The following is a 25727-nucleotide window of genomic DNA, read 5'->3' as shown; positions in this document are numbered from 1 at the left end:
GGAGGGTGGAGGTGGAGGGTGGAGGTGGAGGGTGGAGTTGGAGGGTGGAGGTGGAGTTGGAGGGTGGAGTTGGAGGGTGGAGTTGGAGGGTGGAGTTGGAGGGTGGAGTTTGAGGGTGGAGTTAAAGTTGGAATGTGGAGTTGGAGTTGGAGGGTGGAGTTGGAGGGTGGAGTTAGAGTTGGAAGGTGGAGTTGGAGGGTAGAGTTGGAGGGTAGAGTTGGAGGGTGGATTTGGAGTTGGAGGGTGGAGTTGGAGGGTGGAGTTGGAGGGTGGAGTTGGAGGGTGGAGTTGGAGGGTGGAGTTGGAGGGTGGAGTTGGAGGTTGGAGTTGGAGGGTGGAGTTGGAGGGTGGAGTTGGAGGTTGGAGTTGGAGGTTGGAGTGTGGATTTGGAGGGTGGAGGGTGGAGTTGGAGGGTGGAGTTGGAGGGTGAGGGTGGAGTTGGAGGATGGAGTTGGAGGGTGGAGTTGGAGTTGGAGGGAGGAGTTGGAAGGTGGAGTTGGAGGGTGGAGTTGGAGGGTGGAGTTGGAGTTGGAGGGTGGAGTTGGAGGGTGGAGTTGGAGTTGGAGGGTGGAGATGGAGCGTGGAGTTGGAGGTTGGATTTGGAGGGTGGAGTTGAAGGGTGGAGTTGGAGGGTGGAGTTGGAGGGTGGAGTTGGAGTTGGAAGGTGGAGTTGGAGGGTGGAGGTTGGAGTTTGAGGGTGGAGTTAGAGGGTGGAGTTGGAGGGTGGAGTTGGAGGGTGGAGTTGGAGGGTGAGGGTGGAGTTGGAGGGTGGAGGTGGAGTTGGAGGGTGGAGATGAAGGGTGGAGTTGGAGGGGGGAGTTGGAGGTGGAGTTGTAGGGTGGAGTTGTAGGGTGGAGTTGGAGGGTGGAGTTGGAGGGTGAGGGTGGAGTTGGAGGGTGGAGGTGGAGTTGGAGGGTGGAGATGAAGGGTGGAGTTGGAGGGTGGAGTTGGAAGGTGGAGTTGGAGTATGGAGTTGGAGGGTGGAGTTGGGGGTGGAGCTGGAGTTGGAGGGTGGAGTTGGAGTTGAAAGGTGGAGTTGGAGGGTGGAGTTGGTGGTTGGATTTGGAGGGTGGAGTTGGAGGGTGGAGGTGGAGGGTGGAGGTGGAGGGTGGAGTTGGAGGGTGAAGTTGGAGGATGGAGTTAGAGGCTGGAGTTGGAGTTGGAGGGTGGAGTTGGAGGGTGGAGTTGGAGGGTGAGGGTGGAGTTGGAGTTGGGGGGTGGAGTTGGAGTTGGAGGGTAAGGGTGGAGTTGGAGGGTGGAGTTGGAGGGTGGAGTTGGAGTTAGAGGGTGGAGTTGGAGTTGGTGGGTGGAGTTGGAGGGTGGAGTTGGAGAGTGGAGTTGGAGTTGGAGGGTGGAGTTGGAGTTAGAGGGTGGAGTTGGAGGGTGGAGTTGGAGGGTGGAGTTGGAGTTGGTGGGTAGAGTTGGAGGGTGGAGTTGGAGTTGGAGAGTGGAGTTGGAGGGTGGAGTTGGAAGGTGGCATTGAAGGTTGGAGTTGGAGGGTGGATTTGGAGTTGGAGGGTGGAGTTGGAGTTGGAGGGTGGAGTTGGAGTTGGAGGGTGGATTTGGAGTTGGAGGGTGGAGTTGGAGGGTGGAGGTGGAGGCTGGAGGTGGAGGGTGGTGGAGATGGAGGGTGGAGTTGGAGGGTGGAGTTGGAGGGTGGAGTTGGAGGTGGAGTTTGAGTTGGAGGGTGGAGTTGGAGGGTGGAGTTGGAGGGAGGGTGGAGTTGGAGGGTGGAGTTGGAGGGTGGAGTTGGAGGGTGGAGTTGGAGGGTGGAGTTGGAGGGTGGAGTTGGAGGTTGGAATTGGAGGATTGAGTTGGAGTTGGAAGGTGGAGTTGGAGGGTGGAGTTGGAGTTGGAGGGTGGAGTTGGAGGGTGGAGTTGGAGGGTGGAGTTGGAGGGCGGAGTTGGAGGGTGGAGTTGGAGGGTGAGGGTGGAGTTGGAGGATGGAGTTAAAGGGTGGAGTTGGAGTTGGAGGGTGGAGTTGGAGGGTGGAGTTGGAGGGTGAAGTTGGAGTTGGAGGGTGGAGTTGGAGTTGGAGGGTGGAGTTGGAGGGTGGAGTTGGAGGGTGGAGTTGGAGTTGGAGGGTGGAGATGGAGCGTGGAGTTGGAGGCTGGATTTGGGAGGGTGGAGTTGAAGGGTGGAGTTGGAGGGTGGAGTTGGGGGTGGAAGTTGGAGGGTGGAGTTAGAGGGTGGAGTTGGAGTTGGAGGGTGGTTGGAGGGTGGAGGGTGAGGGTGGAGTTGGAGGTGGAGGTGGAGTTGGAGGGTGGAGATGAAGGGTGGAGTTGGAGGGGGGAGTTGGAGGTGGAGTTGTAGGGTGGAGTTGTAGGGTGGAGTTGGAGGGTGGAGTTGGAGGGTGAGTTGGAGGGTGGAGTTGGGGGTGGAGCTGGAGTTGGAGGGTGGAGTTGAAGGGTGGAGTTGGAGGGTGGAGTTGGAGTTGAAAGGTGGAGTTGGAGGGTGGAGTTGGTGGGTGGAGTTGGAGGGTGGAGTTGGAGGGTGGAGTTGGAGGGTGGAGTTGGAGGGTGGAGTTGGAGGGTGGAGTTGGAGTTGGAGGGTGGAGTTGGAGGGTGGAGGTGGAGGGTGGAGGTGGAGGGTGGAGTTGGAGGGTGGAGTTGGAGGGTGGAGGGTGGAGTTGGAGGGTGGAGTTGGAGGGTGGAGTTTGAGGGTGGAGTTAAAGTTGGAATGTGGAGTTGGAGTTGGAGGGTGGAGTTGGAGGGTAGAGTTGGAGGGTAGAGTTGGAGGGTGGAGTTGGAGTTGGAGGTGGATTTGGAGTTGGAGGGTGGAGTTGGAGGGTGGAGTTGGAGGGTGGAGTTGGAGGGTGGAGTTGGAGGTTGGAGTTGGAGGTTGGAGTTGGAGGTTGGAGTTGGAGGTTGGAGTGTGGATTTGGAGGGTGGAGGGTGGAGTTGGAGGGTGGAGTTGGAGGGTGAGGGTGGAGTTGGAGGATGGAGTTGAAGGGTGGAGTTGGAGTTGGAGGGAGGAGTTGGAGGGTGGAGTTGGAGGGTGGAGTTGGAGTTGGAGGGTGGAGTTGGAGGGTGGAGTTGGAGGGTGGAGTTGGAGTTGGAGGGTGGAGATGGAGCGTGGAGTTGGAGGTTGGATTTGGAGGGTGGAGTTGAAGGGTGGAGTTGGAGGGTGGAGTTGGAGGGTGGAGTTGGAGTTGGAAGGTGGAGTTGGAGTTGGAGGGTGGAGGTTGGAGTTTGAGGGTGGAGTTAGAGGGTGGAGTTGGAGGGTGGAGTTGGAGGGTGGAGTTGGAGGGTGAGGGTGGAGTTGGAGGGTGAGGGTGGAGTTGGAGGGTGGAGGTGGAGTTGGAGGGTGGAGATGAAGGGTGGAGTTGGAGGGGGGAGTTGGAGGTGGAGTTGTAGGGTGGAGTTGGAGGGTGGAGTTGGAGGGTGAGGGTGGAGTTGGAGGGTGGAGGTGGAGTTGGAGGGTGGAGATGAAGGGTGGAGTTGGAGGGTGGAGTTGGAGGGTGGAGTTGGAGTATGGAGTTGGAGGGTGGAGTTGGGGGTGGAGCTGGAGTTGGAGGGTGGAGTTGGAGTTGAAAGGTGGAGTTGGAGGGTGGAGTTGGTGGTTGGATTTGGAGGTGGAGTTGGAGGGTGGAGTTGGAGGGTGGAGGGTGGAGGTGGAGGGTGGAGTTGGAGGGTGGAGTTGGAGGGTGAAGTTTGAGGGTGGAGTTAGAGGCTGGAGTTGGAGTTGGAGGGTGGAGTTGGAGGGTGGAGTTGGAGGGTGGAGTTGGAGGGTGGTGTTGGAGTTGGGGGGTGGAGTTGGAGTTGGAGGGTAAGGGTGGAGTTGGAGGGTGGAGTTGGAGTTAGAGGGTGGAGTTGGAGTTGGTGGGTGGAGTTGGAGGGTGGAGTTGGAGAGTGGAGTTGGAGTTGGAGGGTGGAGTTGGAGTTAGAGGGTGGAGTTGGAGGGTGGAGTTGGAGGGTGGAGTTGGAGTTGGTGGGTAGAGTTGGAGGGTGGAGTTGGAGTTGGAGTGGAGTTGGAAGGTGGCATTGAAGGTTGGAGTTGGAGGGTGGATTTGGAGTTGGAGGGTGGAGTTGGAGTTGGAGGGTGGAGTTGGAGTTGGAGGGTGGATTTGGAGTTGGAGGGTGGAGTTGGAGGGTGGAGGTGGAGGCTGGAGGTGGAGGGTGGTGGAGATGGAGGGTGGAGTTGGAGGGTGGAGTTGGAGGGTGGAGTTTGAGTTGGAGGGTGGAGTTGGAAGGTGGAGTTGGAGGGTGGAGTTGGAGGGTGGAGTTGGAGGGTGGAGTTGGAGGGTGGAGTTGGAGGTTGGAATTGGAGGATTGAGTTGGAGTTGGAAGGTGGAGTTGGAGGGTGGAGTTGGAGTTGGAGGGTGGAGTTGGAGGGTGGAGTTGGAGGGTGGAGTTGGAATTGGAGGGTGGAGTTGGAGGGTGGAGTTGGAGGGTGGAGTTGGAGGGCGGAGTTGGAGGGTGGAGTTGGAGGGAGGAGTTGGAGGGTAGAGCTGGAGGGTGGAGTTGGAGGGTGGAGTTGGAGGGTGGAGTTGGAGGGTGGAGTTGGAGGGTGGGGTTGGAGGGTGGGGTTGGATTTGGAGCGTGGAGTTGGATTTGGAGGGTGGAGTTGGAAGGTGGGGTTAGAGGGTGGAGTTGGAGGGTGGAGTTGAGAGGGTGGAGTTGGAGGGTGGAGTTTGAGGGTGGAGTTTGAGGGTGGAGTTGGAGTTGGAGGGTGGAGTTGGAGGGAGAGCAAGGAGTAACAGAAAGAGCGTGGGTGCGAAAGCGAGAAAGAGACGTGAGGAGAGGAGCTTTTAGTGAGGGGCAAAAGGCCCACTGGTGAGCTTTAGCTAATGCATGGCGAGCGTAGGGCTAAAAGAACAAGATAGCGGGGAGTGCATTCCTTTCAAGTCTGATGCGGGGGGCCGGGAGAGCGGCAGCCTTTGAAGTCTGATGCGGGGGGCGGGGAGCAAATGGTGAGGCACATGCACTGGCCATAATCCGCATTCAAAAGCCCTCTGGCATCAAAAGAAGGGTGGGAGGGAACGAGCATATGGGTTGTGAGCGATAACGAAAGTAAGAGGGGTAGCAGGAAGTGAGGCTGAGCGCGCGCTGGCAAAAGCAGTCCAGATGCCAGCTTCGAGCTTGAATGCCTCACATGCACTGGTCATAAACCGCATTATTAAAGCTCTTTGGTAGACTTTTCTTTTCCTCTTACTATAATCTCGCCAAAGTATGTCCTTGATCTTGATGAAGATGATCAAGAATTTTACAATCTATAAGAGGAACTTCCATCATCCTCTAAGGACATTATCCTTGACCACTTAGGGGAAGAAATATTTTCCTCATTAAATCTAAAACACCCAAGAAGTTCTGAGTGGTTCCCTCAGGACCACGTCGCAAAATTCAAAAGGAAATGAGATCTTGTATTTTAGATACATTTAAGGAGGGTATGTCCTCTAAAAGACCCCTCCCCTTTCAAGACGAGCTCCCTGAAGGGCCAACTTGTCTCAACCCTCCAGTTATTGACCAGGGTAAAAAAGCAAAAAAAAGTAATTATTCCGAGCCTTATACTAAGAGCACCATGGGAGGTCCTAGCACCTCAAATGAGTTGGGATGTCCTAGGACCTCATTCATGAAGGGAGGTCCTCGCGCCTCAAATTTGAAAGGTGTCCCTAGCGGCACAATTTACTCCGGTGTCCCAAGCGGCACAAATTACGATGGTGTCCCCCGCGGCACGTCTTACATGGGTGTCCCTAGCGGCAAAAAGGACCGGTGTGCTCATTATATTACAGACTCTGATTCAGAAAATGAGGGTGTCAACCCTGACCCTTCAGATGAATTTGTTGGAGTTGGAGGGTGGAGTTGGAGTTGGAAGGTGGAGTTGGAGGGTGGAGGGAAGAGTTGGAGGGTAGAGTTGGAGGGTGGAGTTGGAGTTGGAGTGTGGAATTGGAGTTGGAGGGTGGAGTTGGAAGGAGAGCAAATAGTAACAGAAAGAGCGTGGGTGCGAGAGCGAGAAAGAGACGTAGAGAAAGGGGTAGGAGGAGAAAAAAAAATAACACACGAGTGGTGCACACATAGAAAGTGAAGAAAATTGTGTTAAAAACACCTGGCGACTGCTTATATTTTTTAATATTCAGCATTGAAAGGGAAATTAGGTTAGCGAGAGGGATGTTACGGGGAGAGTGAGGGAGAGCGCGAGAATAAGAGAGAACTACAGGGAAGGAATGGAGATAAAGAGAGCAAGGAGTAACAGTAAGAACGTGGGTGCGAGAGCAAGAAAGAGATGTGATGAGAGGAGCTTTTAGTGAGGGGCAAAAGGCCCACTGGTGAGCTTTAGCTAATGCATGGCGAGTGTAGGGCTAAAAGAACAACATAGCGGGGAGTGCATTCCTTTCAAGTCTGATGCGGGGGGCGGCAGCCTTTGAAGTCTGATGCGGGGGTGGGGCGGGAGCAAATGGTGAGGCACATGCACTGGCCATAATCCGCATTCCTAAGCCCTCTGGCATCGAAGAAAGGGTGGGAGGGAACGAACATATGGGGTGTGAGTGATAACGAAAGTAAAAGGGGGAGCAGGAAGTGAGGCCGAGCGCGCGCTGGCGAAAGCAGTCCAGATGCCAGCTTTGCGCTTGAATGCCTCACATGCACTTAAAGCTCTTTGGTAGACTTTTCTTTTCCCCTTACTATAATCTCACCAGCAATGCGCAAGCACATTGTCTCAGGCGAGACCTAAAAATCATGTGACTATTCCTCAATCCAGGGACACATTGCATAATTGCTGGAATTTTGGTGCAAGGATACTGGCATGAATTAGAGATTCTGGGTTCCATTTACAAGAACGGAGGCTACATTATGCATTATTCCTTTAATGCAGTCCAAGCAACCACTTACATCATAATATTAAAAGGTTCCAGAACAGAACAATAGCAACACATGAAAGGCATGAGCCATCAACAATCCTGCTCTTTTAAATGCGGCTCCAAGCAGATAAGTTCATTTTCCTTCATTACCATTATTCATTTGTATCTCTATTTTGAAGTTCTCTAGTGTGTGGCTTAACCCCACCCCCCTTCCTTCTGCCTCTATACCGATTTCCAATTTACTGAGATCTCCCTACACCCCCTTCCCTAGTCCCATCCTTGCGTGACTGACCAGATTAACCTGCCTTATCTTTCAGCTTATGTACTATTTCTAATGTTTGAATATATTTAAAGATCTTTAGATGTTTAATCGAACTTTATTATTTAGTTTTTTGTGTAAACGATTATTCTTCAATTTCATCCTTGTTCTACTTCCTCATGCCATAATGAGCTTACTTAATGTCTTCTTTTAACTCCTGTTTTTCACCTCTTTCCACCGATGCAAGCTGCGCACTCCAAGGTGGCTCTGTATCGCTACCTTTTACTATTTTGGATTTCATCCGCAAGTTGCTATTGTTTTACAAACTTATTAAAAAAATGTAAAAGGGTTTTTTTTTTTGCAGGAAATCCTCATTTGAATGGCCTTTTCAACATTTTATAACAAAATTCATTATAATAAGAGAGGAATTATTCTCTTGACATTTCTTCATCTATAGACCTGGTCACTATAATTAAGGGAAATCCTCCCTAATTATCTTTCATTAAAGGGCTTTACCACTTTTTACAAGTTAACATTTCCTATATACCATGTCTGACTCTGACTCAGACAAGGCTTCTGCCCCTACTCCTAACATAGACAACGAAGCCCTGCAAAAAATCCTTCATAAGGAATTGAGGTCCTGCATGTTTGAGACCTTAAGTCAGATCATGTCCTCTAAAAGGTCACTCCTTGATGAGGACAAAATCTCAGAAATTCCAAACCTCCACTCTGACAAGATCACTGAATTAAGGGGTAAAAGACTTAAGAAAAGTAAAAACTTTGATAAGAGCAATATAGAAGGTCCAAGCACCTCATCAATTCAGGGAGGTCTTAGCACCTCAACTTCTAATGGAGGTTCTCGCACCTCAAACTCCCAAGGTGTCCCTAGTGGCACAACTTATCTGGGTGTCCTTAGCGGAACAACTCATCTAGGTGTCCTTAGCGGCACAACTTATCTGGGTGTCCTTAGCGGCACAACTCATCTGGGTGTCCTTAGCGGCACAAAACATCTGGGTGTCCCTAGTGGCACAAAATATCATAAAGCTCTTTACAATATGGGAGATAACAAATCTAATGATATAGAATCCTCAGACACACCTGATAAGTATGTCCTTGATCTTGATGAAGATGATCAAGAATTTTACAATCTATAAGAGGAACTCCCATCATCCTCTAAGGACATTATCCTTGACCCCTTAGGGCAGTGGTTCCCAAACTTTTTTGACCAGTGGCTCCCTTGACCTAATCGGCAGTTGGCCGTGGCTCCCCACCATTTTTTTACCGGTGGGCGGGATGTAATCCGACCTCAGGAGTACTTCCTGTTGTCTTCCTTAAAGTAATTGGGACGCAATGAAGGTATTATAATCATATTTGTAACAAAACAAGATGATAACAGTTGTTTAATAAAAACTCGTTAAGTGAGAAACAATACAAGATTAATAGCCAAATATGTTTACACACAATTTATTTTAACCACACAACAATAGTTAAAAAACTTCTGTATATTAAAATATACCCCCCAGTCTGAATACCCCCACCACATTCATGGTTCCATTCCCACCCTCCCTCTCACTCCTGGAGGGGGCTTGAGCCATCTGCAACATCCTGGTGGGCCTTACTACTGGTCGAGAGGGCCCATGCCTCCCCCACTGAAATTGAGTGAAGAGATGTGTGGGATAGATAGACTGCAAAGCATTTGGTAAAACCACGTGCTTACCACACAGCAGTCAGCACCAAAACAGGGCATCAAGGGCCAAGTACAGAACGCTTGCATTAGTGCAAAAACTAAATAACATCCTTAATAAAGAGCCTTCAGGCATTGTGCGTGGCACCTGTCATAAAGCAACAATGGGAGCGCAGCAGAACAGCTTTGAGCCGCAGATAGACTGGAGTCATGAACAGAGAGCATGTTCATCAAAGTATTGCTGCACGGAGACGCCCCGGACATGGCGGCCCCTGGATCAGCCACACTCCGTTTACCAGTCACTAGTTTCACCAGGGAGTGACAAACTCGCCCTGCTTGGGGCCTTTTTTTCAGAGAAAACCCATTTTGTCTGCATGTGTTCGGGAGCCACCACCTCCTCCCAGGCCTTCAAAACTGACCTCAAAGTTCTCCTCCTTCAAAGACACTTCCAAATTTAACTCACACCCTCTCTATTATCTGAAGGAAGACCTTCCAGTACAGAAAATTATATTCTCCATGACTATGGAAGTGCCTTCCCAGTGTGTTCTTGTGGTTTGAGTGTCTGCCATTTATTGCAGTATTATCCTTCTACCTGTGTTTGGAACTATTTTGTAACATGCACACGTCCCTTTTCCTTGTAACACTGTTTGCTACCTCTTACATTTTGTTTGCTTTAGATATTTTTACAAGTGCCACCATTGCCTACATAACGTTTGTTCTTGTGCTTGAGTGTCTGCCATTTATTGCAGTATTATACCTCTACTTGTAGTTTGTACGTTTTTGTAACTTGCACACGTCACTTTTTCCTCCTGTAATGTACCTGATAAGATGTCATCCATCAATAAAATGCATCCTGCCTGCTTGTCCTGGGTAAAAGGAGCAAGCAAGTCCTTCCTATTCAGAGTCGGATTTGCATGTTGGTGTATGAGGCAAATGAGCTGATGGTAGCGTTCTTAGTTTTTTTTAATGTTCTGTTTCTTTTCCGCAGATCCACATCTCTGGAGGCTCTCATTTATTGCAAAAAGGCTTTCATTGACTTTTTTTGCTTCTGGATCACAAGTAATTCCCAACAAGTTGTATGGGCCTGTGAGATGCGTGTTAATACTAATTGATCCAATACATTTATTGGCGAGGTAAACCAGCGTGTTTCGAAATTATATTGCAATTTAAGTGTTTCTCTTAGGTAGGTGGTAAAGACAGGACATCTGATTTTACATGATTTCATTTTAGTCATATTTTTTTGGACCAAAATCTTTCATAAGGAGGCAACAGTGCTCCTGTGTGCAACCTCCTCATCGAGGCAAATGCATCCGTTATGTATTACCCATAAGGGACGTTAAGCAACAAAGATACATACATAATTTATTTGGGCAAGTACAATTTTATGCTTCAGACTCAGTTATAACAGCAACAACTGGTGCCTCCATACAGGTTTATTTTCAACACTCGGGGTGGCGGTATTGCTTTAAATGACGCATACCATCCCCCTATCTGAGAATTATGATTCAGGTGAGAAATAATACGGTCTGGCGAGGGGGAGAGAAAATAAGGAAGCTAGTGCTGGGGAGTCAGGCAGCATAACGTGTCTGCATAGGGAGAGTGCAGAGATGAGGTATTTGAATGAGGACATATTTTGACGCTGACGAGTTTGTGTGTCACATTTCCTCGTTTGAGATGTGCTTGCTTACCGATTTTAGTTGAACAGGGTCCCACGAGGAGAGGAGAGGCATGGCAGGGCAGGGCACGGGGGTCAACAGCAGCGTTCCTCCAATGGTACAAGCGTGCTAAGGCAGTAATGGTGAGCCTACGCAGCTTAAGTACGACGCGTGAGTGCGTACGTACGCATGGATGCGTATGGCTGTGCTGGGCAAAACCATTTCGAAGGTGGCATTTTAACCCCCACATGTTGGGCTGCAATTTATATCACCCACATCCTGCGTGGCGGCGCGGCGCCCCTGGCTGCTCATCACGGCGCACCGGGGCGCCGCGGCGCACACTTTGGGAACCGCAGCCTTAGGGGAAGAAATGTTTTCCCCATTAAATCTAAAACACCCAAGAAGTTCTGAGTGGTTCCCTCAGGATCACGTCGCAAAATTCAAAAGGAAATGAGATCTTGTATTTTAGATACATTTAAGGAGGGTATGTCCTCTAAAAGACCCCTCCCCTTTCAAGACTATCTCCCTCAAGGGCCAACTTGTCTCAACCCTCCAGTTATTAACCAGGGTAAAAAAGCAAAAAAAAGTAATTATTCCGAGCCTTATACTAAGAGCACCATGGGAGGTCCTAGCACCTCAAATGAGTTGGGATGTCGTAGGACCTCATTCATGAAGGGAGGTCCCCGCACCTCAAATTTGAAAGGTGTCCCTAGCGGCACAATTTACTCCGGTGTCCTAAGCGGCACAAATTACGATGGTGTCCCCCGCAGCACGTCTTACATTGGGTGTCCCTACATTTGTGTCCCTAGCGGCACAAAAGACCGGTGTGCTCATTATATTACAGACTCTGATTCAGAAAATGAGGGTATCTCAGCTGACCATTCAGATGAATTTGTCCTTGATTTGGACAGTGATGAGGACCTTGATTTTAACAAAGAGCTTAGTGATGACTCGCCATCCTCATCTAAAGATGTGTTCTCGACGTACTGGGACCATTAGCCAGAATCCTAGATCCTGAAGACAGAAGACAGCCACATCAATGGCACCCCTCTCAACACCAATCTCAGCAGGTGATGAAGCCAGAGAGCATTAATTTTACTGGGTAATGCCAACGCTAGCATTAATGCAGAAAGACAAAGAGTCGTTTCGACTAAAATAAATCCAAAACTAACTGACATGGCGGATAAAGAACCCTCGCAAAACCCAAAAGTTTACTCTTTAAATCGTTTATGATAGATTGGACTCACATACCTTTACAAACTTCTTCCCCAAGAGACATGCCTCTCTCTCCAGAGCTACAAAAAATAATAGAGGAGATCTCCGCTATGCTTCAGAAAGGAGTCATAATAGAGGTCCCATTAGAAACTTTAAGATTTATAAGCAAACTCTTTCTTGTAAAAAAGAAAGACAAAGGTTGGAGACCTGTCATAAACTTAAGAGAACTAAACAAATATTTGGTTTACAGACACTGGAGGGCATCCATCTCTTGAGGGAATTACCTCTAGAGGGAGAATGGCTAGTCAAACTAGACCCAAAGGATGCTTACTTCACCATTCCTATGGCCGAATCCCACCAACCCTTTCTTCAATTTGTCTAGGAAAAATCACCTTTACTAATTTCAGGCTCTCCCCTTCGGACTCTCCTCTGCCCCTTGGTGCTTCACCAAGGTCATGAGACCTGTTGCCTTATCTCTAAGAATAAGTGGCATTCATTTAATCATTTACTTAGACGACATTCTTATAATGTCTCAAGACCCTTCGCAACTAGCTAAAGACCTGAAGACTGTGATGGATCTCCTAGAAAGTTTAGGATTCATCATAAACAAAGATAAATCAATTCTGTCCCCTTCCAGATCTCTGGATCTCTTAGGTTTCACAGTAGACACATTGAAATGTCTCCTTTTACTACCTTCAAAAAAGATTATCAAAATCAGGAAGGAAATAAGACACGTCCTGAAACAGCAAGACTTATCTCTGAGAGAGCTAGCCAGGATTCCGGGTCTCCTCTCCTCCTCCATCCAAGCCATCTTTCCTGGTCCCCTCAACTATCGGGCCCTCCAAAGGGTAAAGGCGAGAGCCCTAAGAACTGGCCTCTTGTACGGAGATCGGATGTGTGTGGATCAAGAAGCCAAATCGGAACTAGCCTGGTGGCTCGACAACCTAGACGTTTGGAACGGAAAAGCAATCTTTGGTTCAAAACCAGAGTTTATTTTACAATCAGATGCGACCCTTCATGGCTGGGGAGCTTGCCGTCTCAATCAGAACACTGGTGGTATATGGTCACAAGAGAAATCATCTCACCACATAAATTATTTAGCACTAACAGCTTGGCTTTACGCCCTCATGAGCGCACCAAATCTGCGGACCTCTCGAATCTAGCAAAGAAACTTTGGATGTTGTCTGGAACATAGGATCGCTCTATTGTCTGGAACATAAGATCGCTCTCAAAGCCGAATGCAGACTGGAACTCAAGATTCTGGAAACTGAATGTTTCTGTGTTCAGTACCGTGAACAAAATCTGGGGCCCTCTAGAGATAGACTTATTTGCGAGCAGACTAACCTTTCAACTGGAGAACAAGTTCAGCTGGATGCCCGACCCAGGTGCTCTAGCAGTCAACGCCTTACTACAATCTTGGAAAGGAGCCAAGGTGTACGCATTCCCTCCCTTTGCCATGATTCAGAGAGTTCTTCAGATAGTGAGACAGGATTAGTGCTTCCTTGTCCTAATAACTCCCTTTTGGCCATCTCAAGCAAGGTTCTCCACCACTCTAGAACTAGCTTCTTAATTCACACCCTAGAGAATCTTCTTGCAGACGTAGAAAGAGAAGTTCACCCCCTAATTCAGAACAGGAGTTTAACCCTTCTTGCCTTGAGTGTCAGGAGATCCAATGAAATCTCAGGACTTTTGGCGACGGCTGCAACTCTCCTCAGAGAGTCTTGGGTCCCAGTCACTTACTACAGATATAACAACATATGGAGAATCTGGGTACGTTGGTGCCTGGAAAGGAACCTGGATTCTTGGAAGCACCTATTGTTGACATAGATAACTTCCTTGTTAAACAATTTGATAAAGGCCTCAGTTATAGAACTATCAATTGCTATAGATAGGCTATTTCTGCTAATCATGTCCTTGTTAATGGTAAAACGCTAGGTAAAAATGTCATTGTTTGTAGAGTGATGAAAAGCCTTCATATAATAAGACCTCCTAAACCTAAATATGAAAGTCTTTGGGATATCAAACTAATCCTTGATCTTTTCAATAACTGGCTTGTTAATAATCTCCTCAATAAAAAAAAACTTTATCATTAAGCTGGCTACTCTACTATGCCTAATCTCATGCAGAAGGGTCTCTGATGTCAAAGCCCTGGAGACTATGAATATATCTTTTAACCCCTTCAGTGCTGCGCGAATTTCGCTGCAGTGCTGAAGGGTCATAAATCACATTGACTCATGACGGAAATGTTCCGTCATCAGCACCGGAGCACCGACGCTGATGACGTGAAGTAGTGTGGCTCACTGGTTAGAGGCGGCAGACCCGAGAGCAGAGGACGGCCCGGGACCAGGGTTCGATTCCCGGCGCGGCAGGTTTCTGGACCAGGGTCAGCGGACTCGATAATTCTCTCGCCTCGGTGCCCACTCTGATCAGCGATCACACTCGGCAACTCTGGGCATTAGCTTGCCTCATCTTCACTAACGGCCCCACCAGACCGCCGGGGATGCCTGGTCTCACCCTGGAGATACCCATTAAGGGACCATCTCTCAGGGAAGCCAGGAAGGGTTTCGCAGCGGTCGAAGCGCCTTGGGACCCTACGGGTAAGTAGTGCGCTATATAAATGCCTATACATACATACATACATACATACCGTTCCGTCATGAGCATGGAAGGGGTTAACATGTTCGGAGTCAAATTTGAGATTTATAGAAGAACAAAGAATATGTCTGATTCAATCTTTTACCCACGTTTTGAATTATGTCCAAAACTTTGCGTTGCGGACTGCATGAGAGAGTATGATCGCAGAATGTTTGCTCTTCGCCCTCAGGATGTTAACCAATTAAAACTGTTATGACTCACCGAGGAGCTACGTTACCGAATAAGCTGGCTGCCTAGGCTCCCGGCTCCGCCGACCTCCGTCTCCTGCCAGATGTTCCTATAATTTATCCTGTGTTTGCGCCCTACCTCCGTGTGTATAAACCAGACGGCAGCTCGATGGTGCGATCCCGAGATTTCTACCGGTCGGGTGGACCGAGTTACGTCGTGTTAAAGTTTGCGGCCTAGCCCAGCTTAGGAGCCGGGGTCTCGAGTAATGGCCCTCCCGGGCTCCAGTTGAACAACATCGGCCGTGGGTGTGTGGCAGGGTCCGGTCTATTTCTGGGGAGGTTTTCTTGGCCCGATTTTGATGGCGGTCTGCCGAGTTTGCAAACATTGAAGGAGGGGTGACGAAGCTCGACTGAGGCTGTGGGCGGAGGTCCCGGATCCGGTGGCCCGGATGCCCCCTCGCCGGCGTTCGCCGGGTTGGGATCTTCGCTTGCGGTGACGGAACGCAGACCGAAACAGCAGTGAACGTTGAGTCCCCCTCTGCTATTGTCCGTTCCACTATTGACTCTCCCCCCGGGAAGACCGAGCTTTCTGGGGGACGTGAATATGGTCGATATCGGGCTAGAAGCTGTGGAGCGGACTGAGAGTGGACCGTCACTACGAATGGTGCTGGCTGCCATTGGGGCTCTCCATACTCATGTGGATGCCCTTATCCGCAAATTGATAGCCCGTTTGTTTGCAAATGGGCGTATTGGAACGGGCCCTGCTCCATTATAAGGAATGAGGCAACTTGAGGTACCAACGATAGCCATTTCGAGAGAGGAAGACGGCCCCGTGCGACGAGAGGTGTCGGAGCCGCTGGCTGATGTGATGGCCGATAAGAACGAGATCGGTGCTTTAAAAGGAAGGTCAAGCTTACTATCATTGCTGACTGTGGGAGGTCTAATCGATGCCCCCTTTCCGGAAACTTCTGCTGAGAACTGTTTTGGGCTTGAAACCGCGTCCCTCCCCTATCCGCCAGTTCCACTGAGATGGCGGAGGAAACAACTTTGGGAGTTCATGGTGGTTGGGAGAGTCTTCGGACCTGCTGGTGTTCTCAGTGACATTACTGCTTGGCTTCGCCTCAGTTTGAACTTTGCTGCGCTTTTCTTGTACTTTGACTATCCTGTGGAGGCAGCGATTCGTCCGGAAGGGGTGCACGCGTCCGATCGGAAGGGACAAAGATAAGACTTATTGCCTGGATTTGACATTGTGGTATTGATGGATGTGGGATTGGCTACCGTGATTCTTGTGGGAGGTTGGGCGCGGTTTTACAGTTTCCCCTGTTGAGTAATATATTTGCTTCTTTATAGATTCGTGGTTTTACTCCTGGGGATTCTTAGTTCTGGCAGGGGGGAGGGGGGACCGGCGGCATGTACGAATGTGCCCTCCTCCATTTTCTATTTTTTAGTATTTAGTTAGATGGGGCGACAGGCACACTGCTAGTTGGGGTTCGGCGAAAGCCATATGGAGGGTGGGGGGATGGGTGTTAGTATAGTTAGTGTAGGCTGTGGCGAGTATATTTTTGTTGATTATCCTGACTGTACTTTTTCGGATCTAGGGGCGATACGCCTTTCTTTATCCTGTCCTGGTGGGTGACGGGGACTGAGCACCGTAGCGCATCTAACGCAGCTTAATTGTATGCAGTCGCGCCAATATTGAATGATTTACGCATCGGTGTCTCGTTGGCCCCACACATTGTTTATAGATATCCCAAATTTTTGCTGATCATTGTAACCGAGTGTGATGTCCCAGATACGTCTTTGTTTTATTTTGTTTTATATATGAAAATAAAAGGAAATATAATGTTTTTTTTTTTTTTTAAAGACTTATGACTTTAGCAGGTATTGACTTAAATACATTTCAAACTCACTCCCTTAGAGGGGTGCTATGGCCAGTAAATCTCTCTGGTCTGGAGGTAAAATGGACGACATTCTCAAAGCTGCTGACTGGTCAAAAGTGCTAGCACCTCTGCACGTCATTATTGCAAGCCTATTGAACATATGTCTGATGTTGTTTTAGAAAGCTACCAACATGCATAATATAGCCTCCGTTCTTGTAATGAAATTGCGATTCTCATATTACCATGACTAGAGAATCTGGATTTCAATAAAGACATGGAGGCTGACATTATCCCTCCCATCCCACCCCTTGGTGGTCTTGCAATGATTAAATGCTGTTTTTGTTACAGTTTATTACTGTACTTTTTATTAACAGTGCTTGTTTCATCTCTTGTTCCTTTTAGCTCGATAAGCTTGAAACTATTTTTTACATTCAAGAGACATTTACTTCTTTCTCTTTTCAGGTAACGCTCCTTAACTGTATGTCGTCTGGCCTTTGGTTTTACCTTCGTTCTTCCTTCTCCTTCATCCTGCTTATCAGAAGATCGTTTTGATGTTTCAAGTTTCATGAACTTATTTACCTCCACATTTAAAAGAGGCAGATTGTTGATGGCTCATGCCTTTCATGTGTCGCTATTGTTCTATTCTGGAACCTTTTAATATTGTGATGTAAGCGGCTGCTTGGACTGCATTAAAGGAATAATGCATAATGTCAGCCTCCATGTCTTTAATGAAATCCAGATTCTCTAGTCATGTTAATATGAGAATCAAAATTCTGGGTTCCATTATCAGCACATCAAAATCTGGCAAAATCATAATGGGAGCTCATGATGCTTAAAACATTAATTCAGCAATGTTAACCACTCATGGTGTGATATCAAAATATTTTTAAAAATAGACTTCATCTATTGAATCCACTATATAAACTTGCACTATATCATCAAGATAAGTAGATGTGAAAGAGTACATCTATACTTCCCTACGTATACTTACCTTCAGGATATAGAGGTGGTTAATTTTTGATTTTAGTATATAGGTAGGTTGAAATTTCTGTAGTACCTATTCAAAATACAACCAACCCAATTCCATCAACCCTTTACTAATGTTACTAAAACTTGAATAAGAAAAGCAACCGTTTCTGTGGATAATACTCAATATATGAAAGCGCCGACAAACACAACAATAAGGACATATTGATTACAATGACTAATTTGTTTCATACCTGTGAGTGTCAGGACATACTTCGACAATACCCCTGGAAGAAGTCATTTCCCCCTTTTCCATCTCATAATAAATAGTAAGATCACCTTCCTATAAAATATAAACAGATAATTTCAGTTATCCACGGTTAAGGAATGTGAATGTGAAACAACATCACCATTGAAAACCTGACGGTGCAAACCTCGTGATGAATAATCCAATTAATTTGGGTCGAATAAAATGTAGTTCAAACCAAGGGCCACATTTTCAGCAGTCACGAATGGTGAATCGGGCAGTTTGCGAACACTGAAGAGCCTTTTGGCATGTACTAACCCTATTTTGAGAGTCAGTAACCTATTACCGACTCGCAAAATAGGGTTTGTAAGGCGGTATTAGGAAGGGCGTGTCAAGGGCGTTCCTTCCTAATAGAGAGTCACAGGGGGATTATGAATGTTTTGCGACCAGAATGCGGTTGCAAAACAGGCGCATTTTACCGCCTACTTCAAGTAGATGGTGAGCTAGTCGCAAAGGAGAAGGGGTCACCAGGGGACCCTTTTCCCTTTGGGAATAGTAGCGAAAACGTTTTTTAGGAGAAAGCAGTGGTCCCATAGGCCACTGCCTACTCTTAAAAAATTAAACTGAAACATTTCAATTTTCTTTTTGAAAGGCATCACCTTTTCCTTTAAGGAAAACGGGCTGCATTTAAAAATGAACAAGCATTTACAATGTAATAACTCTTGCATTTACGAGAGTTTGAGCTATTGGCATTGCAAATGAAAATGCCTTTTATTTATGTGTTGCTTTTAAAACAGATAAATAAAAGGCATTAACATTTACAACGTCAATAGCTTAAACTCTCGCAAATGCGAGCTCTATTGTATTGCACATGTGCTCGGCGCTTATGCTATAAAATATAGAAAAAATTAAAACGCATTAGAGATAGCGTATCCTGCCTGCAAAAGCAGACATGACAAAGCTATTTGAGAAAATAGTGCTGGGAGGCTGTAATTAAAACCTACAGCGTGACAACACTCGTAGAGGGGGTATTACCATGTGAGGTTACAAAATGAGACAAGTCGGTACTAAGGAGGGACTACTAAGCCTATTGACCAATGAACAGCAACAGTTTCCAGTGGACAATGACACAAGCCAATAAAAAATATGGGTGGAGACTGGGCAGCACTTCAAGTCCCTACCTGAATACAGCATGTATTGCAGATCAGCGCTTGCACTGCCCAGACTCGACCTAAAAAGTTGCTTTATTTAAAAGCAAACACAGACATGGTGGTCTGCTGTCCCCAGCAGGCCACCATCTTTGTGTTTTTAGCAATTTCCAGTGGGTCGAAAATTGCGACCTACCTCATGAATATTGATGAAGTAGGTCTCTTGGGACACCATTAGGAATCTCTAAATGTGCCATAAATACACATGTATAGTGCATTTTGCGACTTCCTAATTGCGAGTCGCAAAACGTTGCAGCTAGGAACTCCCAAAAATGGTTCCCTCATACATGTGGGCTCAAATTATTTAAATCAATGTGAAGTTCAGTGCAAATAGGTATTTTTTAAACATTTCTATTGAAACCGTATGATTTTAATCAGTTGCTATTCAAACTATATCTCTCAAAATGCTCTCACAGAATTGTGAAATTTAAAGATCTATTTCATGCAATTAAGGGAGTAGGGGTAGCCCATGTTTGGTTCTGCTGTGCAGAGTGGAATGTTTAAAAAGTCTTTGCTCCGTCACCAAGCCTATATAATTAATGTAAACGTTTTTACACTTGTCAAAACAATTCAGAAGCGAGGCTACTGCAATCTATAGCATGTGGTAATAATGATTGTAAAATAACTTTTCAATTTTTTTTTTTACAATAACTTTATTTTCCCATAACTCATATATTCGAGTCTATGGCACAATAGAAGTAAATTAGCCTCTATATATTTATTTATAATTTGATAACATATTAAATGAATCAAGAAATAAAAACAAACACTTCGATAGTGAATATACAAATACACATCTCCACAAACATGCCCTCAAAAGAAACTACATAATGAACAAGTTACTTATCTGACTATTCAGCCACAGAGTCCTTACCTTAGAATTATCCCCAGCCGTCAGCCTGGATCCGGATTTTATTTTTGAGCTGTAACCCTGTGCGCAGGTAGGTGGCAACATTAAGCTCCATGTGGCATCTTCGGCACTGTCCGCGCTGGAAGTGGTGTGCTCTGTGCCTAGATAGGCACCACCCCAGCGCGCTGATGTCCATTACTTACCATGCCAGAATCAAGGTGCCACAAAGTACATTGACAACTGGTGTGGAAAACTAGAGCCCAGAAAGACGAAAGCGCTGATTCTACAAATCCGTTTCAGACCTGGTAGGATGGGTGGGTCGGTAAGAAATCAGCAGCTAAATAGAGTCTCTACCAAATAAGACATTACTGAGTGTAAGTAACTTTTTCATCTGCTAGAGACTTCTAGCCACAGATTCCTTACCTTAGAATAGATACCCAAGCAGTACCTCCCCAGATGTGGGTCTGAGGACAAATTTCACAAAAGGAAGTCTTGCAGACAGGATCGAATGGGCAAAGTGCCCATTCCTATGGACCTGACTGTCCAGGTAAGAGTGTTTGGAAAGTGTGTGCAGGGAAGTTCAATTTGCTTCCTGGCAAAATCCGGCACTGGAACTTCATGAGCCAAAGCAGTGGTTGCAGCTTTAGCCCAGGTGGAATGAGCATGCAAACCCTCAGGGAGTTGTTTCTTAGCCAATGCATATCAGATTTTAATAGAGCCGATCCACTGTGAGATGGAGCTCTTCTGTACAGCCATCCTTTCTTCACTCCAACATACCTCACAAAGAGTTGGATGTCCACTCAGAACTCTTGTGCGCAATCAATGAACGACAATTCTCATTTTGGGTTCAAACAGTGAAGTCACTCCTCTTCCTTGGAGGAATGAGGTGGAGTGTAAAGCTGAGGCAAAGAGATGGATTTGCCTACGTGAAATAGAGTCACCATTGCGGGGGAAATGAAGCTCTTGTAGAAAGCACCAGTTTATCTAGGTAGATGTTCAAATAAGGAGGATTGGATGACAAGGCCTGAAGCTCATTGACCCTCCGGACAGATGTTTTTGCCATCAAGAAGGCCGTCTAGATGGTTAGTAGTTTGAGAGGACAACTGTGCAAGGCCCAAAGGGAGCACAAAGGAAAGTGAGGATATGATTGAGGTCCCACTGGGGCACAATAAAGGGCAAAGGTGGAAGCAAATGTTGTAAACCTTTCAAAAACCTATGTACAATAGGGGATTTGAAGAGAGATTGCTGATCAGGCGACTGCAGAAAAGTTGAAATAGCTGAGATATAGCCCTTCAGAGTGCTCAGAGCAGAGCCCTGCTGGGCAAGGGAAAGGAATAACAGGAAAACCTGAGAAGGGGGGCAGAAAGGAGATCAGTTTGTCCTTCTGTAAACCATGGAACAAAGTTTGCCCAAAGGCAGGCGTAAACCGTCTTGGTGGAGGGATGCCTTCCTACCAAGATAACGTTACAGACTTCGGGAGGAAGGTCAAAATCCGGCACATGTCGCTGCTCAATCTCCATGCAAGAAGGAGGAGCGTTGACAGGTTCTGGTGAAGAAACCTCCCCTGCTGACCCTAGCGGATTTAACAGGGAGTGTGGTTGAGCATTTGGGTAAATGTGTACGGGCCCCATTGAAATATTTGTTTGTGAAGTGTTCATCCCTGGCCTTCCGCTGGATCAGTTTTTCCAAAGGGCAGCCTGATTGGATGACCAATTGCCATGCTCAACAGCTCAGGATACCAGACTCTCTGTACCCAATCCGGAGCCACATGGATGACTTGGGCCTGGTCATTCCTGATCTTCTTGAGAACTCAGGACAGGAGTGGTATGGGCAGAAATGCATACAGGAGGCGTGAGCTGCACTCAAGACAAAAAGCCTCTCCAACTGAGAGCTGCCTTGGAATTTCCAGGGTGCAGAACTGCTGACATTGCGTGTTCTCATCTCTGGCAAACAGATCTAACCAAGGCTCTCCCCACTGCTCAAACAGACCTCGCACCACCTCCGAATGGAGATGCCATTTGCGATCCACGAGTCATCTGCAAATGAGTTTGTACGCTCTGTGTTCAGAGAGTTCACCAGATGTTGAAGCACCCAGGATATACCCTGCTGTTCAAACCATATCCAGAGACACAGGGCCTCTTGCCAAGGGGTCCATGACCCCACCCGCCCTGCTTGTTGCAGTACCAAATGACGGTGGTGTTGTCTGTGAACACCTTCACTAGCCTTCCCTAGATAGTGGATTGAAAGTCTTTCAATGCCAAATGAATTACTTGGAGCTCCAACAGGTGGATGTGGAGTCCGGAGTCCGCCGGAGACCACAGTCCTCTGATCTCCACCTCTCACAGATGGCGGTCCATTGGCAACAGCCTGGGAGAGAAAAGCCTAGGCCTCCTCCAGGACCGTAATCAGCAACTGTGCAACTAAGCTCACAGAGCGTGGGAATAGAGGACAAAAAGACATGCAGTGTTCACTGACCGCAATGCCAGGCGGGTGGGAGAAAACATTTCCTTGCCTAAATAGGCCTACCTCTTGGATTTCGATCTGGCAGGGTGGTTGGATATGCGCCAGGATTTACGTGCAAAGTGGAGGTTTGGACCACCATTCTCTTTGTGGTAGGGAGTTCCGTGAGGAATGTGGGTCCCCTGGAGTGGGGCAGTGATGGAGGACATTTTCCTGTTCACAGGGGAGCCCGGGCCGGGCTTGAACTAGGTTCCAAGCAGGACATAAGTAAGTTGTTTGTTGAATGGGAGAAGCAGTTCAGAAGGAGACACTCCTGGTTGAAGCACTTCCATCAAGACATTAATCTTGACTGCTAAAGAGGGCAAGCTGAGGTCCAGTACTTCTGTCACTCTCCGCACCACTGTTGTGAATGAGGCTTCCTCCTCTGGTAGGGGAAGAAAGCATGGCAGTATCTGGAGAAGTGTCTAGTCCGCTGAATTCACCCTGATACTCAAACCTATCCAAGGAGTCATAAGGCTCCAGTGATCCCTCCCATGCTTCCCTGAGTCCTACCCCTTAGGAATAGAGCATGGCTCCAGTCGGCGTCTGAGTATGTATAGTTGACGCCCATCCAGCTCCATGTTGGAGTCAGGGCAGTAAACAGGGATGGTGGCACCAGCCAGGCCATGGGTGCATCGGCCTCAGGACAGTGGAGGGTCGGCAATGGCCTCACTGGTGCAGATCCGGATCCATCTGTAGACCCCTGGGGCCTGACTGGTGCTGGAGCCACTGGTGTGTAACTAGTAGAGCCCGAAGACGCACCAGAGGGTACGGACCACACAAATATGAGGTACATAGCCTCAAAAAGCTCTGAGATTCTTCTTTTTGGTAATGGCAAGTCTTTCCAGGCACTAAGATGGTGGCCACAGGAGATGGGGGTACCACCTACACCAGTATAGAAAGGAAGGAATCGAGGAATTCTCTTTGATGGCAAACTTCACTACGAAGACCAGGTTAACACCCTTGCCTCATCAGTGTTCCTTACTTTAAAAATAATCAGAATGATCGGTCCCTACATTCCTTTGGACCTTCAAAAAATGGTGGTCTCCAATTTAGTTTTAGCTAAACTAGATTATGGAAATGCCCTTTTAATCTGCATCCGAATAAAAATCCCTTCAAAAACTACAGATGCTGCAGAATGCCTCTGCCCAGCTTCTTGCAGGAATTCCAAAATATCAATCAGCGTCACAGGTCTTGATCAAATTACATTGGCTCCCGGTAGCAAGAAGATTGGAATGCAAGGCACTCTGTATTGCATTTAAGGCACTGCACAGTGTCGGATCTCTTTACCTTCAAAACAAATTTGTCTGGTATAACCCTCAGAGGACGCTCAGTCCTCTGATGCAAAGCGCTTAGTATTACTGCAGGTCAAATGTGCCACATGGCGAGGTAGGAGTTTTGTCCTTAGGACCACTAAGCTATGAAACGACCTTCCTGCTAACCTAAGGAAATGCCCAAATTTCCTATGGTTTCAGAAATCAATAAAGACCTGGCTCTTCAATCGATAAAGAGTAATCATATTTTTGCAACATTTTCTCCTCTGATTAGTACGACAGCAGCGCCAAGATGCCTCAGCGCATTTGAGGGCTATATAAAATTATACATCAAATCGAATTAGTTGGAGGGGCGCCGCTCCAATGCCAGGAAATTCAGGGAGGCTCGCAGCCTACCTAGGTGGTCAACTGTGGAGCCAGGCCTTAAGACACTCCCTTGTCTCATCGACCGACAAACAGAGCGAAGTTGAAGCACGCTTTGACTTTTTCTTCTTCTTGTGTCGGGACTTACCCGAAAGACCGGAAGACTTCAAGTATGACCAGCTTCTCGGACTCCGTGACCGCTCCCGGGAACTTCCTCTCAACCAGGATCTGGACTGTCGCGACTTCGGGATCGCTCCTGCAAGGACTGTGTGTGTATGGCATGGCAATCAGAGCAGTCCTTCAGGTTGTGGTCGTGTTCAAGGCACCAGAGGCACACAAGGTGCGGGTCCATCACTGACATAGAGCGTGACTTGCGCCGCAGGGGGTTGAAGCAGGCTTTCTTCAATGACATTTTTTACCACACCAGAAGGAAAAACCCTCAAAAATCTTTGACAAAACATTGAGAAAAGACAGTCAAAAATTGACCATGGGGTAGCTCTTCCTGGATCTGTGCCGACGGTGCAAAAAAGAAAAGAACTGATGTCAGGGCACTGTGGTGGTGCCTGTATAGGCACAGCGCACTTCACTTTTCTGCGTAGATGACTACACACAGAGCTGAATAATGGCATCTACCAGCTCATAGGGTACCTGCAAAAGAAAAATTTCCAGATCCAGTCTGACACCTGGGGATAATTCTAAGGTAAGGAATCTGTGACTAGAAGTCTCTATCAGATACAAATAAAGATTAGATTTTAAGACGTGTGTTTGTGTCTATAAATCTATTAACTCTAAAAACAAAGCTTAAAGTGACGTTATAGTTAGGTGTTAAAATAACACAAAAACTAACTTTTAAAAAACATAAATTCAGTGTACTTCTTCAGTTTTAGTTCAATAAGCTAATTATTATTTGCGCGCCACCATGCACTGCTTATGACCTCACACATTACATCACTCATGAAATGTTAAATGACATCCTACAGCACTATGTGCTTTGAACAGATGGTTACAGAGTACGCAGCGTTTTCTGGTCACAGCATGCATGGCTATAGATACACATGTTCTGCACAGACTATAAAGCAGTCCTTCAAAGCAGTGGCTAGCAAGCAGATGATGCAGATGTTTGAAACAGAGTGCATAACACAGTTTGGTCAACTAGCGCTTCTTGACGTGCTAAGACGTCTACACAACAAAGCTTGAGGTGTGTGGCGTTGATTAAGTAGCAGCCTTGAAAGTATCTTTTAAAGGGATGTACTCAAAAGGCTACCGTGGACCCCTTTTTGAGGGTTGAGTGGGCTATAGCAGGCACTGGGACCATATGCGCTGTGTTCGCTTACCACGTTGGTATGCACTTAACTATCCATCTAGCAATGCCTGTTTTAAACATGGCAAGCCCCCTGGTAGGCTTTGTGAAGGCTACGGAAAGTTTATTAGACATCCTACAACGCTTAGTTTGATTATTATAATATAAGTAAGCACCCTTTTTATTTTAACGAGAAGCTCAATGGTCTGGTTTATAGAAAAAGTGAAAACTTTAGGTACAAACTTGGGGTTGGTACAAAGAACCCCCCTATCAGTATGACCTTGAATGAATGGTTCTTGCACCGTAAGGGCTCTCCAGTAAGTCTGAGGGAAGATATTGCTATTAGAAAAGCCACCTTCCAAGACAAGAACTGTAGATCACACAAAAGTAGTGACTCAAAAGGAGGACCCATAAGTCATGTGTGGATACAGTTCAGGTTCCAGACAGGTGCAGGCAATGTCTTTGGAGGTTTTACACTTTTAAGACTCTCAATGAAGCATTTATTGACAGAAACCCTAAACAGAGATGGATGTTGTATATTTTGTAGGTACACTGCAACTGCGGTTATGTGCAAGCTTACAGAGGTGTACGCATGGCCTACTTTATACAGGGAAAAACCAAAGGAAATTATGGACGGAGCGTTGACAATACAAGCACTCACCCCCAGTCAACTGATCTGGGTTTAATCCATCACCGTTCTTTAGCCCAC

At 47.2% G+C, this 25727-nt stretch overlaps 1 protein-coding gene across 1 annotated transcript in view; it reads right to left on the bottom strand.

The window, feature by feature from the left end:
- Positions 1 to 25727, bottom strand: part of LOC144823367 (uncharacterized) — an 888205-nt gene that overhangs the window by 458790 nt on the left and 403688 nt on the right. Inside the window, exon 6 of the mRNA XM_078681837.1 lies at positions 17532 to 17620. Coding sequence (XP_078537963.1) covers positions 17532 to 17620 — 89 coding nt within the window. The remainder of the gene's footprint in view (positions 1 to 17531; positions 17621 to 25727) is intronic.

This window comes from Lissotriton helveticus, chromosome 3_1 (genome assembly GCF_964261635.1).
Source record: "Lissotriton helveticus chromosome 3_1, aLisHel1.1, whole genome shotgun sequence".
Lineage (NCBI taxonomy): Eukaryota > Metazoa > Chordata > Amphibia > Caudata > Salamandridae > Lissotriton > Lissotriton helveticus.
This window is presented reverse-complemented; position numbering and strand designations above follow the sequence as displayed.